This window comes from Patiria miniata, unplaced genomic scaffold (genome assembly GCF_015706575.1).
Source record: "Patiria miniata isolate m_02_andy unplaced genomic scaffold, ASM1570657v1 HiC_scaffold_14, whole genome shotgun sequence".
NCBI classification, from domain to species: domain Eukaryota; kingdom Metazoa; phylum Echinodermata; class Asteroidea; order Valvatida; family Asterinidae; genus Patiria; species Patiria miniata.
In genome coordinates, this window is record NW_024037052.1 from 13,365,155 (window position 1) to 13,380,098 (window position 14,944).

Consider the following 14,944-nt stretch of genomic DNA (forward strand, 5'->3'; position numbering starts at 1 on the left):
CAAATCTTTGCCTGGCCTTGTATTTCAAGCAGTGAATAAAACAATCAGAATTTTTGTATAGCCAAAGTGTCAACACAATACTGGTGCTGCATGGAATGACACTTGACTGTGATACCTGGTTCCATGCTAGTTGTACACACATGATGATAGTAGCGCATGTGCAACTTTTGAACTGAAACATATATGTGTAAATGGAATGTGCTCAAATCCAATTGCTCACCTTTTGAGGACTACAATATTGTATTCCGAAATTCATTCACGTGATTATTACGTAACCATAATATTTAATGGTATAGTAGTGTGGACGTTCACAATCTACTTTTTAACAATCTTTCCGACTATCACTACTTTAAATAACTGTCTGACTATAATTACTTGAGAAACATGTTTTAAAGCTCAAAATGGTACATTCCGGTTTTGAAACCACCTTCAATGTTTGTTTTCTGACAAGACTATTTCAGGTGGAATTATTTCACAGGGTATTTGTTACCATATAAGTTCGCTTTATCAAGGTAAATCTTACTGTGTGAAAATGTGCACAAAACATGGTCTGATCAAGTGTCTTTTATTTTCGTCACACATGGTAGTATCGTCCTTGACAGCTGGGGAACCCGATTTCCTTTGTGGAAATCAGACCTACTACTACAGTTAGTTTCCTGATGGGCAATTCCACGGTTACTCACGTTACATTTTTGGTGTACTTTTGAGTTTCCTTGGGCAGTAATTACCTTACTGAAAAGGTTTAATAACTGTTATCCCCATGGTAGATAGAGTAGACCTAGACCTAACTAAGCACCAAAGATGACATCCAGAAAAATGTGTTATGTATGATAAATAAGACACACAAAATCGGTTACTCATGTAACATTTTCGTAACAAGCCCTTTAAACAAGGCAATGTATCCCCATGCATGTGAAGTGTAGCTGCTTCAAACACATGGGAGCCATCTGCTGGTGAAGTGGTTATCATAATTAGGACTACATTTATTGCAGACTCCATGTTAGCTGTATATTATGTGCATAAATTATTTTACCAGCAGGAGGATGTGTGTGATCTGTCACATATCGTCGGTGTTTTCACGAAATGACAAAAACTTGGAAAATCGATATATTTTTGAATGTCAAGTTTTGCTGGCCATTTTATTGCTTTTAACAAAAAGAACAATTTGACCAAGTTTCGAAACCAAATATTGTTTACTTTGTAAATATCGTAAACATACATTTGACAAAAAGCCTGAACTCAGTGTTTTTCTGTTTTCACGAAGTGACAAAATGTCACCTCGTTAGCAGGGCCAGAGGGATTATGCATTTCTCTACACGCGTTAGGATCGGAGCGGGCGCGCGCCCGGAACGATGTTGATAAAGAAGAGACGAGCGTGCGCTGCGCTGACGTATGACGCGTAAATGTAACAATTCCTCACAACGTTTTTTGGTTTTCACGAAGTGACAAAGAGTGTGTACAAAGTAGGAAAAATAATAAAGGCCTGTGCGTATTGCTGTTCACGAAGTGCAAAATATCTTTTATCAATGAATTACTGTTTTATTAAGAGAGACTTCTAATAAACAACTTTGAATTAGCAAAGAACAAAGCATACGTTACTTGACAATGCCAAAATTTCCCAAATCTGTAACTACAAACTAGTCGAAAATGTGTTTTGAAAAAAGGATTAACTCCAAATGTGATTATCTCGGGATGACCTTTGTGCAGGGTATTGAGCTTTTTGTCACTTCGTGAAATATCATAAACAATATGAGACATACATTATAATGAATGTGTTGACAATTTGACACCAAATGATTATCATAATTCAGGGGACTTGTTCTTTGCGAGTTAATAGCCACGCCCCTTAGACAACCCTGTAAAAAATTTTGTACGTTAAGTTTCGTTTGTCTCAGATTTTGCGCATTCCGCGTCCCAGCAAAGAAGATTTGTAGATATTCATTTTGTTAAAAAATGCTGATATATAATAATTATGTGACCTATCACCACCTTTTGAGCTTGACGTTAATTTTGCTGACATACAATTGGGCAAAGCCAAATTTATGCAAATGGTAACAGGTGTTTTTTTGTTCAGGGGACTTGTTCTTTGCAGACTTGACTTTACCAGTACCTGCATATTTGCTGCAAGTATTTTACCAGCAATAGACTGTGTACATGTGGTCTGTCACATATCATTAACAAAATGAGACACTCATTATGATGAGAAAATCAAAATTGGTATGCATGGGAGTCCAAAGTCCAAGTACGTGTATTTGGTCACGTACGCATTTTGTGTATGTACGTGTGTGTATACATTGTACACATGATGAAGTGAGCAGTCTGTTTCACTTTTACTATGCAAATGTTTTATGCATGCATGTACATGTACATATGTAAATGATTAACATAGCCTACCGTACTTGTGTGTTTTTGCAATTTACAGATGTACAGAGAATTTGTTTTATCAGGATACACCTTCTTACACAAACCACGTGTCATAACCAATCAGCCTGTGTCTAATACTTAAATACGTGTAAATGGTTTCCCAATTAGAAACACTGCATATAAAGGTATGCAGAGATCCATGCAAAAATAGTCTGTTTTAACGATCTCACAAACTGACCTTCAATCCATGAACACAAACAAATTATTTCTATTTTATTAATCAGTTTAATGAAGTAACACGACAAGGTTAACCTCTTGGTTTACTGTTGTTCCTGTGTCCTTAAAAACGGCCTGGACTCTCTCTACACCCTGCTTGTCAAATCTGGGCACAAAATTATATTTGGCCAGGCGAATTTATAATCTAGGGAACATATGTGTGCGGCATGGGTGTCGCCAGGATTTTTTGTAGAGGGGGGCAAAGCACATTATTTCCAAAATTTCTCTAGCATATTCTCAATATAACATTTTTTCGAGGGTGGGCGGGGGACATTTGCCCACCCCACCCCTATTGACACCCATGCGGATGCCCATGTTGTCAAATGTAAATTAAATTAACAGCAAAATGACTTGCGTCTCGTCTTCTTTTTTTTCTTTTTTGGCTTTGCTGGGGTCCATCCTGGCGACGCCCATGGTTTGCGGCTGACATTCAAATGATCCTTGACTTCTAACGACCATCTCTCTTCTGTTTTGAGTGTGTGGAAGTACATGTAATGTATTATTCGCGCAACGTGGTCCATGTGCATCCGTGCTGAGAATTGACCTATCGCCGTTTGCGAGTTAATAGCCACGCCCCTTAGACAACCCTGTAAAAAATTTTGTACGTTAAGTTTCGTTTGTCTCAGATTTTGCGCATTCCGCGTCCATTTGTATCTCATGTTAGTGGACAAACAAGATTTGCAAAGAAGGTTTGTAGACCTATCACCACCTTTTGAGCTTGAGGTTAATTTTGCTGTACAATTGGGCAAAGCCAAAATTCAAATGGGTCACGGGTGTTTTTTTTGTTTTCGAATATCTTTAAAGCCTATTTTCGTCTCATCGTAGGAGTTTAGTGTTCATATACACTATTTTCTTCTCATCTTATGAGTTTACTGAATATACACTGCAAACAACTTCATGAATTTTCTTTAAAAAAAATTAGTTTTACTGAACCCAGTACATTTATATGTTATCCATGTACCATTGGAATGCTCTTGTTTTTCAGAATTCTACTACAACTACTACAAATATCTCTGAACAATGAATGAGAGGTTTGCGGTAACGCCTTGTGAATGATATCTCTTTGTGAGTTGTGTGGTTAATTCTGAGAACAGCCAGTTTTCAAAAAGTGTGCTCTGTTCGTCATCAGAAGTCAATGACAGTACAAATATCTCATTTCTTAATGAGTCAGACTTAAAACTGGTCTTGCAATAACAGGTCACAACATAGTATCCTGACACTGTCCTTAGTTTTGAATCCATCAGACTATCTTACACAACGGATGTTGATAACTGAGGAGAATTTTCTTCTTGGAGTAAGCTTGTGTCAGTTACACAAAGCAGTCGTCCAAGACGCGGCATGGCGCGCTGAAGCCCCTCCCTAAACCGTCGGTACTTGAACGCGTAGATAAAGGGATTAGCGCACATGTTGAAGAAGGCCAGACAGATGGTGATGTTGTAGACGGTTTCGTTGATGTGCTGATTGCCGCTCACGTTGAAATAAAAGTAGAAGACTTCGTTGGGAGCCCAGCAGAGACCAAAGACCACGTAGACAAGGATCAGGGTCTTGACAATGTTGCGTAGAGCCTTCTCGTTGATGTCGTTGGGGTTGTGACGCTGGTTGCCCATGGCGTTCATTGACTGGCAACTCTCGCCGGTGATGTTGCCGATCGACTCGGTCCTCAGGGCTTTGTAGATCCTGATGTAAGCAAACGTCATGACGCCGAGTGGCAAGAGGTAGGTTACAAGGAGGATGATTACAGCGTAGACGATTTGAGCTGCTCGGCTGGAAAACTCATTCACGACACATTTGCCGTCCTCCACGACGTGCATAGCGGGGAAGTAAGCTTGGTAGGAGTAACCAACCAGTACCGGGACTATGGCAAGAACGAGAGACTTGGGCCAGGTGAACAGGGTGCAGCTCCGATACTTGAAGGGGTAGACGATGGCGAAGTAGCGCTCTAGAGTCAAACAGACGAGGTTGAAGGTGGAAGAGATGATGGTTGCCCAGAAGAGGTACTTAGAGTTCCAGACGGAGCAGAGGAATCGGGCGGCGGTAGGGGAGGACGGTAACGGAGGCTCGGGGGTCAGGAAGCAGAGAATCAAGAGTACGGAGGTAGCCAGGTCCACCAAAGATTGGTTGATGATCAGAATGTTAACGTTACCCTTGCGAGACTTGACCATGTGCGTCAGCACGTACACCACCAGGCTGTTACCCACAATGCCCAGTGCTGCGATGATGCCAAAGGTGATCTTCTCACCAATTGAGAGATTTGTCAAAACAACTTCAACTGTAGCATTCATGATCGAAGGTTGTCGTCTGAAGAAAACAAAGCTAGACAAATTGTTGAGAAATTCTCCATCATTGCATAACTTGTCAAGAATTACACATTGCTCACACTTTGAAGTTCTTAACTTGAAAACAGTGTTTGTTGTTGCAGCGTCTTTTTAATTGGAAGTTACATGTAACAGGATACTGTTCTGGTCATCCATTCAAAAGCTGTCCAACTGACTTTCTGAAATATTCTTGACCGTCAGACACACTGTCACAAATTAGGTGAATCTGCTGGGCCTTGCATGTAGCTCCAAAATGAAGGTTGCTGGTCACCACGGTTACTGGCAAATCTTTCTATTCTCTTTTAGTTCTGAAGTGAAAATCTAAGTATTTGTATTTTGTACTCACTTTGCGTTTGATTCTCTGTCGTCTGCTTTGCTGGACACCGTATACGCTTATGAACTCACGTACACCTTTTTGCACTTCCTTTTATTGTGTATACATGCACTTCCTTTTGCCGTCAAGGAGATTTTAAAACAAAAACTGGACAGTGATATAAATAACTGCTGACTCACATAGGAACTTTCCAGTGAACTTCTGGGAAATTGCATTTGGTACAAGTACTGGGCTCTGTGCATGAACTGTAGATTTGTGACCACCATGGGAGCTTTTTTGTGCAGGACAATGACTGTTTTCCATGGCATACATGTACTTGTGTCCAATCGAGGCTCGTATACGTTTTTCTGCCTGCAAATTTGCGCAGTGACCATCGGAGAAGTAGGCAACACAAATAACACATCGTATCGGCAGCCTTTTCGCTGTCATATTTGCAATTGATTTCATCTCAGATGTCCTCCATTTTTGTTGCCTGTTCCTGTTGCCATGCCAACCTGAATCCATCCAATGTGGCCAAATTTCCAGTCTCTGCCATCTCCCGCAAAGGCAAAGGGAAAGTTGAGAACAACGTTGTATAAAGATGGCCTCTATCTATTTCGGCAACAGGAATTGTTTGAATGGGGTGTTGCCTGCTTTCTTTCAGTGCCGCAGTTAACTTGTTTCTGTTCTTCCTTGTCCAAAGTTTCCCGAGTATTTCGTCCCAGTTTTGTTGAGAGGATGCATGGAGTTTCTCCACACTCATTTGCCGTTGGGACCTGTTTAAAACATATTATGTCGATGGTAGAGTGAGCACAAATGGATAAACTAATATCAGTAGGAGCAGTCCTTTTGATTTGAAAATCACAGGCCTGTGGAAAAAGGTACACCTGGATTTTTCTAGCTTCTGGTTTTTCTAGGTGTGTGATTCTGCGGTCCAGGGAAGTTCAGGCGTGCAATTATTCACACTTCTCGGGAAGCTTTAAGGCGTGTGATGGCGTGGGGTGCGATCGCTCACCTCAAAACAGAAGGACTGCTAGTAAGGATTACAGTTTGCTTGGCTGATGTCAAAGTGGTTTTGTTATTATCAGGCATGAAAGTTTTGTTGCTCATTTCCCTGTTTGTGGTTTCCAACTTGCTCCATGACCAACTCGCCGAACGACCAACTCGCTTCCTTGTCAACTCGCCCTGTGGCCAACTGGCCCCTAGCCAACTTTCCCGCCCCAAGCATATTTTTTTCTTTAAACTTTCTAAAACTCCTTCCCAGGCTTATATTTGAAATGACAACTGAGAATAAAATTCACTCGTATAGAACGAAATATAATACATGTATTGTGTTCTTATAATTTTAAAACTTTCGTGAAAAATGCCGAAACAATGAAAGGCTTTAGTTTTGATGTCTTGGAAGGAATGATGACACTGCATGAGGCTAGAAATGTCCCCCTGCCCACCCTCGAAAAACTGATAAATTGAGAACATGCTGGAAAAGTACAGGACTTTTGGGGCAAAATGTGTGTTGCCGCCCTCTGGAAAAAATCCTGGCGACGCCCATACCTGGTTCCACAAGGGCAGATCTAGTTTTCACACCCTGCTGGGGGGGGGGGGGGGGGAATTGGGGAGGGGGGGCATGTCCCCATGAATTGTTGAAACCTACGGATGTTTTCTCCTGCATTTTAAGGCAATTTGAGGATGAACACATTTAAGAACTTTAGCATTCAATTTATTATTTTGCTGATACATGATTTATTGCTGAACAGACAACTAAAATTCAAGTGTTAATTAACATTAAAACAGCACAAATGGGGCATTCTTGATTAAAAATAAAAGCTATTGTATCTCTGGAATGGTCTAATGAAGATTCTGGCTTATAGATGCATGTTTGACTTGGAAAAGCCACATTAAAGACCAATGATCATTCTTTTTTTTTTCTCAAAATTATGCAGCACATGAGAAATAATTGTGTCTGGAGAAAAGAGAATCTTTGTTAAAATTAGGCCTCTTTCAATAGTATCTTGCTGCAGTATGGATACCAAATGTCATATGGTAAACAGTTGTACAAACGTAAATTTAAAGTAGTGAGGGTTTGTGATGGTAACAGCATATATGGAAGAATCTCTTTTGAGAAGATGTGTGGTTCTGAAAAGAACCGTTTGGTTGTGAAACTCGACGTTCCGATCTGCATGCTCTGATCGTCTCCAGGAGAAAGCCACCAGACAGGGTGGATGAGACTGTTGTTATCAGGGTTTGACTATAATGGCAAAGATTTCATAAAAAAGGTAAACTTGGCGTAATGAATGCTTTTTGAAAGACATCTTATGCTGACTACCGTGTTGCATTTGTTTTACTTGTAAATGAAATAATTTTTTTTAAAAATAAAATCCAGGCCCACTTTCTGCTGCATGCTTTTACAGTGTTAGGGGTTTTCGCTCTTTTTCCGATCATAAAATTTTTTTTTTTTTTTTTTTTGATTTTTTTTTTAAAAATTTTGATTTTTTTTGTCCGGCATATATTCATGAAAAGTAAAACCTGATACATATTACGAATTTACAAATTGACTGTCAATTGAGTAAGATATGTATTTTTTTTTCTTGTACTATTTTCTCTTTATCATTGTTATGTTAACATTCATGAAATAAAAACCTAAGAACTAAGATTATTGTAATAATATATAGACATATAAAGCGCACATTCTACTCATGGCGCTGCAGCAATACGTACAATGATTAACATTGCGAAAACTGAAATCCATTCCAAAAAAACCCAAGTTAGACACAGTATGCTTGTGTAAATAGCTGTGTCTTAAGCTCTGTTTTGAGTAAGAAGTAAGAATTGAAAAGTGAAATCAGATTAAAATCTGAAAACTGACAGTTGATAACTATTTAAGAGTGAGACTCGGTACATACAATAGTGTTTCTTTTCTTTAATTTTAAAACCATATGTTTACATTTTACCAAATCGCCCCTTGATATTCTTTGATTAACCACAGATAACTTGGCAAGGTTACAAATTCATGACGTCATCAGACCGGAAGTTATTTCTATGAGAATGTGCCAAGGATCATATTTAATCTTTAATTCTATCATTTGATCCATGTTGTAGGCCTATATCTTAGCCTAAATAACGATACCATTACAATGTTCACCATTTGCTTTCAAATACTGTGACGTCATCAAACCGGAAGTTCGGTGTTATGAATACATACACTAATATGTTCCAAATTTTCATACGTTATCTAACTTTACAATGAACATCCACCCCAAACTAAATCAGTATTCACTTCCCGTTTTTGACTAATTACGTTATCAAGCCAGAAATAACTTGTATGTGTATATAGAATGTTTACTGAAATTTATCACGCCGTTAAAGATGCATTTTTAAAGCAAAATAATTGATTGTCCTGAAAAGGATTTAATTTCGTGATCCTTTGTTCTTACATAAAAATATTCATAACTTAACTGGACAGTGTTTCATAAAATAGTTGTTTGTAACAACAAACACGAATCTCTAGTTATTATCATTTTTTTTGTTGGCAAGGTTTCAAATTCATGACGTCATCAGACAGAAAGTTATTTCTATGAGAATGTGCCATGGATCATATTTAATATTTAACTCTATCATTTGATCCATGTCTATATCTTAGCCTAAATAATGATACCATTACAATGTTCACCATTTGCTTCCAAATACTGTGACGTCATTAAACCGGAAGTTCGGTGTTATGAATACATACACTAATTTCTTTTTTTCAATTTTTACAATTATTGTGCATTCACCCAGTCAGTTTACCTTTTTTGTTTTCACTGAGATATTTTACTACGCTACATGAATTGAATGGGATTAGCTCCTAGACTCTTTATCTACAGTAACAATTGACAACATGAACAGCTTGCTTCTGCCCCATGCAAGGTTTCATACTAAATGTAGTTCAGTAACAGTCTCATCTTCCCTCCATCTTTAGTGCTTACACCTCTTGCCTGGCTTCTTGCCTCTTATTTGTCATCCAGCTGCAACTTGCAGAAGTCAACCTCGAGTTCTTGTGTTGCCTTTGTGGCTGCACCACCAGTGCCTGGGAGGCAGAAGTGTTTCAGTTCATCTGGCAGTGGATTCATTTCCTGGTTAAAGTTACAGGTTTCAAACACTTTAGTGTTTGCAGATCCAGGTTTTTTGTTCATGGCCGAGATTGCATGTTTGCAGTCGTAGATGAAACGTTGAGTGGTAATGACCCATTCAGTTCGCACAGGAAAGTCTTTCACTTTATCCTTGTGTACTTTGTATCCAAATGCAGCCCGTACTTTTTTTTCCACTTGCCGTGGTGCGAGGTCATTTGGCTCATGAATCGGCACAACGAATAGGATAGATACCTTTGATGTATCTAATTTCTTACGTACTTCTCTCTCCACAACCTCCATTCGGTTGCCGATTCCTTTCGCTATGTCCACTTGGGTAAGCCCAATCTTGCAAAACTTCCATTCAGTGCCATCTTGCTTAACAACGTAAGATTTGTCATGGAGTACAACACCATAGATGTGAGCTCTCTTTCCATCGTTACTTGCCATAATTTGTTGCTTTTACTATCTTGAAAATGCTGTTTAAAATGGTGTAATGCTCAAAGTACCGGTGCATGTATTAGAAAATATTCCAGCAGGAAATTTCTCTACAAGTCCGTCTAATGGCTGTGTGGCTGTTGGCTCACTGTGTCTGTCTGGTTTACTGATTTCAAGTGCCAGCAAAAATAGGGCGTTGTTTAATTTCATCAGAGCTGAGCACACACGTATATGTACTTGACAGTGCAAAATGGACCAGTTGATTCTTAAAAAAAGGGGAGTACACTCCAACATCAAAGCCTATGAATATTCTTTCTCCCATCTATAATTTCATTGTACTAACCGGATTCATATCTGAATCTATGTTGGCTCAAAGTGGCTAAAATCACTCACACTAAATTGTAGTGAACTTTATTTTTGAGTTTTGTGAACAAAAGTGCTGAATCGTTTTTGTAGGTTTCATTCTAGGACCGCTAAGGAGAACAGTTCATTGATAAGTGACGGGGCCCTAGTAAAATAACATAGATTAAGTGTGTAAATAGAAAGCAAATTGCAGGCTAGTCCTAGTTGATAGAGTAATGTGATATTATACAAATATAACATGGTTTGTGGGGAAATAGTGAATACTAATGACCCCGAGGTGTTGGATGAATGGGACTATCTCATCAGGCAGCTGCGGTATTTCATTCGTCCATGTCACCATGTTTTTGATCGTGCAGTATTTGGATAAAGTAAAACATTATTTTAATTTAAGGAGACAGACATAATAGAAACTTAATTTTGTATCATTTAATAACTTTAGGCAGCTGCGGTATTTCATTCGTCCATGTCACCATGATTTTGATCGTGCAGCATTTGGATAAAGTGAAACATTATTTTAATTTAAGGAGACAGACATAATAGAAACTTAATTTTGTATCATTTAATAACTTTAACATTCATGCAAAACACTGCATTTATTTTTATTGTGTAAAATTTCACCCACTTCCTCCTCGGTTAAAATCGCAAAGCGAGCACCACCGGTCGCCATCTTGATGTATGCCGTAATAGACTGGCACATGCAACTGTCCTCACTGGTGTTCTCCACGGTACGCACGTAAAGCACATGCGTCGTTGGTATTAAAAGAGATATCACAGTACTGGAACAAATCTAACTGCTGCGACCCAGGTGTGTGATAGTACCTCCCTGGTTTTTGCGCGTCACGCGCGCGTGCGAAGATGCGGGGTGATAGTAAAAAGTTTCACACGGTCAAGTTGCTTGAATGGACCAATGAAATGCCATCATTGCCTGATGAATATTTATGAGGTATAGTAAAAGGCATCTATAAGTATCCGGCCAATTGGAAATATTGAAAAACTGAAATGCAAAGTTGAAGCTTAATTCTTGGGGTAATGTATGTGTGCAGGGTGAGTGTCCTTAATGTACATAGAGCTTTCTGAGAGCTTATTAGAAACATCTACTCAATATTACTTGGGACTGGGAGGGACCTGAACTCACGACCACCTGCTTACAAGTACAGATGGATAACCACTCAATTACATGTATGCATCTTCCAATTCAAATTTTACATCGGGAGGATTTATATTAAAAGGCAAAGTTCACTTGCATCAATAGAGGAGAAAGTTTTGGGGTTGGGGGGTGCACCACTCCCTGGTGTCTCAAGCTGGTGTCTTTCTTACAATATTTGTCAAATTTAACAATTAAAAAGTGCACCACTTTCTAAAACTCCTTCCCAGGCTTATATTTGAAATGACAGCTGAAAATGAAATTCACTCGTATAGAACGAAATATAATACATGTATTGTGTTCTTTTAGTTTTAAAACTTTCGTGAAAAATGCCGAAACAATGAAAGGCTTTAGTTTGGTGTCATGGAAGGACTGATGACACTGCATGAGGCTAGAATGCCATGATTTTACCCAAACCAACTCCAAATTCCTTTGATGTTCAATTCAACTATGTGAAAGAAACTTTTTTTGTCTGAAATAGGTTGTAGAAAGACTGAGTAAGGCCAACAAAAAAATGGTTCTGCTTCCGATTACATGTCGGTTTCAGAATAGGGTCAATTGGTCGGTTGGTCGGGAAACATTCTATTTTGCACTTTTTTATGCTGATTTGCTCATGCTTTGGTTGCGGGTGTCCAGTAGTACGAAACATTTGCTCCACAAAAGTTATCAAAACTTGCCTCCTAAAACAACAAACAGTAAATTTTGCTTTAATTAAAATAAATGTTTTTACAACAGACGAGTGGGGAGTTTGGTGGTTGCATGGGCGTCGTGAGGGCTCAGGGCAAGAAAAAGAAAAATAGGTGCTTTCAATTTGATGGGGGGAGGGGGGTCTGTGGGTGGGCAAATGTCCCCCAGCCCACCCTCGAAAAACTGATTAATTGAGAATATGGTGGAAAAGTACAGGACTTTTGGGGCAAAATGTGTGTTGCCCCCTCCGGAAAAAAAACCTGGAGACGCCCATACCTGGGCAGATCAAGCTTTCACACCCTGCTGGGGGGGGGGGGGGGCATGTCCCATGAATTGTTGAAACCTAGGATGTTTTCTCCTGCATTTTAAGGCAATTTGAGAATGAATACATTTAAGAACTTTACTATTCAATTTATTATTTTGCTGATACATGTATGATTTATTGCTGAACAGAAAACTAAAATTCAAGTGTGAATTTACATTAAAACAGCACAAATGGGGCATTCTTGACTAAAAATAAAAGCTATTGTATCTCTGGAATGGTCTAATGAAGATTCTGGCTTATAGAAGCATGTTTGACTTGGAAAAGCCACATTAAAGACAAATGATCTTTCTTTTTTTCTCTCAAAATTATGCAGCACATGAGAAATAATTGTGTCTGGAGAAGAGAAAATCTTTGTTAAAATTAGGCCTCTTTCAATAGTGTCTTGCTGCAGTATGGATACCAAATGTCATGTGGTAAACAGGTGTGCAAATGTAAACTTAAAGTAGTGAGGGTTTGTGATGGTAACAGCATGTGGAAGAATCTCTTTTGAGAAGATCTGTGGTTCAGAAAAGAACCGTTTGGTTGTGAAACTCGACGTTCTGATCTGTATGCTCTGATCGTCTTCAGGAGAAAGCCAAGACAGGGTGAATGAGGCTGTATTTTTAGGGCTGGATGATTACTGAGGCGTGGAGTTGTGGATGCTGAAGGGTGATCGCTGTGGCGTGGATGCTGAAGGCTGATCGCTGTGGCGTGGAGTTGTGGATGCTGAAGGCTGATTGCTGAGGCGTGGAGTTGTGGCTGCTGAAGGTTGATCGCTGGGGCGTGGAGTTGTGGATGCTGAAGGTTGATCGCTGGGGCGTGGAGTTGTGGATGCTGAAGGTTGATCGCTGGGGCGTGGAGTTGTGGATGCTGAAGGCTGATCGCTGAGGCGTGGAGTTGTGGATGCTGAAGGCTGATCGCTGAGGCGTGGAGTTGTGGATGCTGTTGGTGGGGGAGTGGGGTGTGCTCACCATAAAACTGGTTCTTTTCAGAGCCACACATCTCCTCATAAGAGATTTTTCCACATGGTGTTACCGCAAACCCTCACTAGTCTACACTACCACCATGCAAAGTTTCAAATTTTAAAGGTAAACTATGTCCTCTTTCTCACAAACAAATTTGTTTTCCAGGTGAAAATTTAGACTTATGCCAGCAAGCCATCATAACAAACATGACTTTAGAACAATTAGAATCATTAATGATGTTTCAACAATATTTTGCATAATATACAAGCCATACCGCTAATCTACAATCATTTAAACCATCCTACTTTATTTAGAAGTGAAGAGGCTTTAAAAAAGAAGTAAAAATACCATTATTTCCATCAATAATTAGGATTTAATGAAAATGCTAATGACATACTATGTAATTATACATGCAGTCGGTGACATTCCACTTGTACACCTTTTAATCGCGTAATCTAAGAATTTCTTGTTGGCTTTTTCCTCTATCCCTTAAAAATAATTTCATCAATTTCAAAATGGAATAGAAATAAAAATTGAAGTAAATCAAGTACTTTTTTAAAATCCTTTTTTAAAGTGTTAGTTTATAGGCCCCTTGCATTGTTTATCTTTCCTTATTTTGCAGTGAACATTTTTTTGTCATAGAAGTGAAATTGGTTCATGTTTGGAATAAATATCTCACAAAACTGGATGAGACAAATAAGTGGATTTGCTTGGCACATGGATATATCCAAATCATCATAAAATCTGCACTTTTTAATAGTGCAAAGTGGGAATTATCATCGATGGTTTGTTTGGAATGATTGGCTGTTAATTGATTTAAATCTTTATTTAACAATTGTTTTTTGCAGCATATACAAGCCATTTCTAAAAAGTTTAACTTGATAATCTACAATCATATGTCTTTAATACATGTACTTTTTTTAAAAATTGATTTAAATCTTTATTTAACAATTGTTTTTTTTGCAGCATATACAAGCCATTTCTAATACGTTTACCTTGATAATCTACAATCACATGTCTTACATGTCCTTTTTTTTATTTACTGAATATACCATTAATAAATATAATAGAGAACATTCACCAGATTCGAATAAAAACCCTCCAATGCAAACATACATTCTGTGCCAAGATGTCCTTCAGTTAAAATCAATCAAGTGACTGTTTTCAATAGTTCAGAGCTCCCAGCCAACACAGAACAGGATTGACTGGCTGTGACTGCTTATGTAACTTGACACGGCTATGCCTTGACTGTAGGTGATTGATAAGCCAGCTGTGTCTACCACTTGCCTGCTTTTGTCTGTTGACTGAATTTGACTAGTCACAGTACTTGCTCGAAATATGATCTGACTGTTGGTGACTAGCCTGTGTAAAAGGCATGGCAGGGAAGTGGATGGAGTTTTGACTGTCTGTGACTGTTTAAACAGTTGGAAGATTACATTATAGGATAGAAAGATGTTAAACTTTGTACAAAATTAAATTCCATTATTCCATTTTAATTGACAGTATTGATTAATCAAACAGCTGGTTCATTTTACATCAATTGGTCAATATAAATGATGCTAACAACGGAATGAGCTAATCGTCCTGTCACAGTTTCCGAACATTATAGTCTTGACAATACCTCACCAAATATCTCAGTTTTGTGTTTTTGTGTGGAATTTGTTTCCCACAC

General features: G+C 38.7%; 1 protein-coding gene across 1 annotated transcript; it reads right to left on the bottom strand.

Moving 5' to 3' along the window:
• Positions 1-3,382: 3,382 nt before the first annotated feature.
• On the bottom strand, positions 3,383-5,358 carry LOC119722150 (galanin receptor 2b-like). The gene has a single exon (XM_038192199.1). It carries the CDS (start codon positions 4,920-4,922, stop codon positions 3,891-3,893), a length of 1,032 nt encoding a protein of 343 aa, XP_038048127.1. The 5' UTR covers positions 4,923-5,358; the 3' UTR covers positions 3,383-3,890.
• Positions 5,359-14,944: the final 9,586 nt, after the last annotated feature.

What these genes read in the sequence shown, in the direction of transcription:
- LOC119722150 (XM_038192199.1), bottom strand. Translation starts at nt 4,922, where the DNA reads ATGAATGCTACAGTTGAAGTTGTTTTGACAAATCTCTCAATTGGTGAG.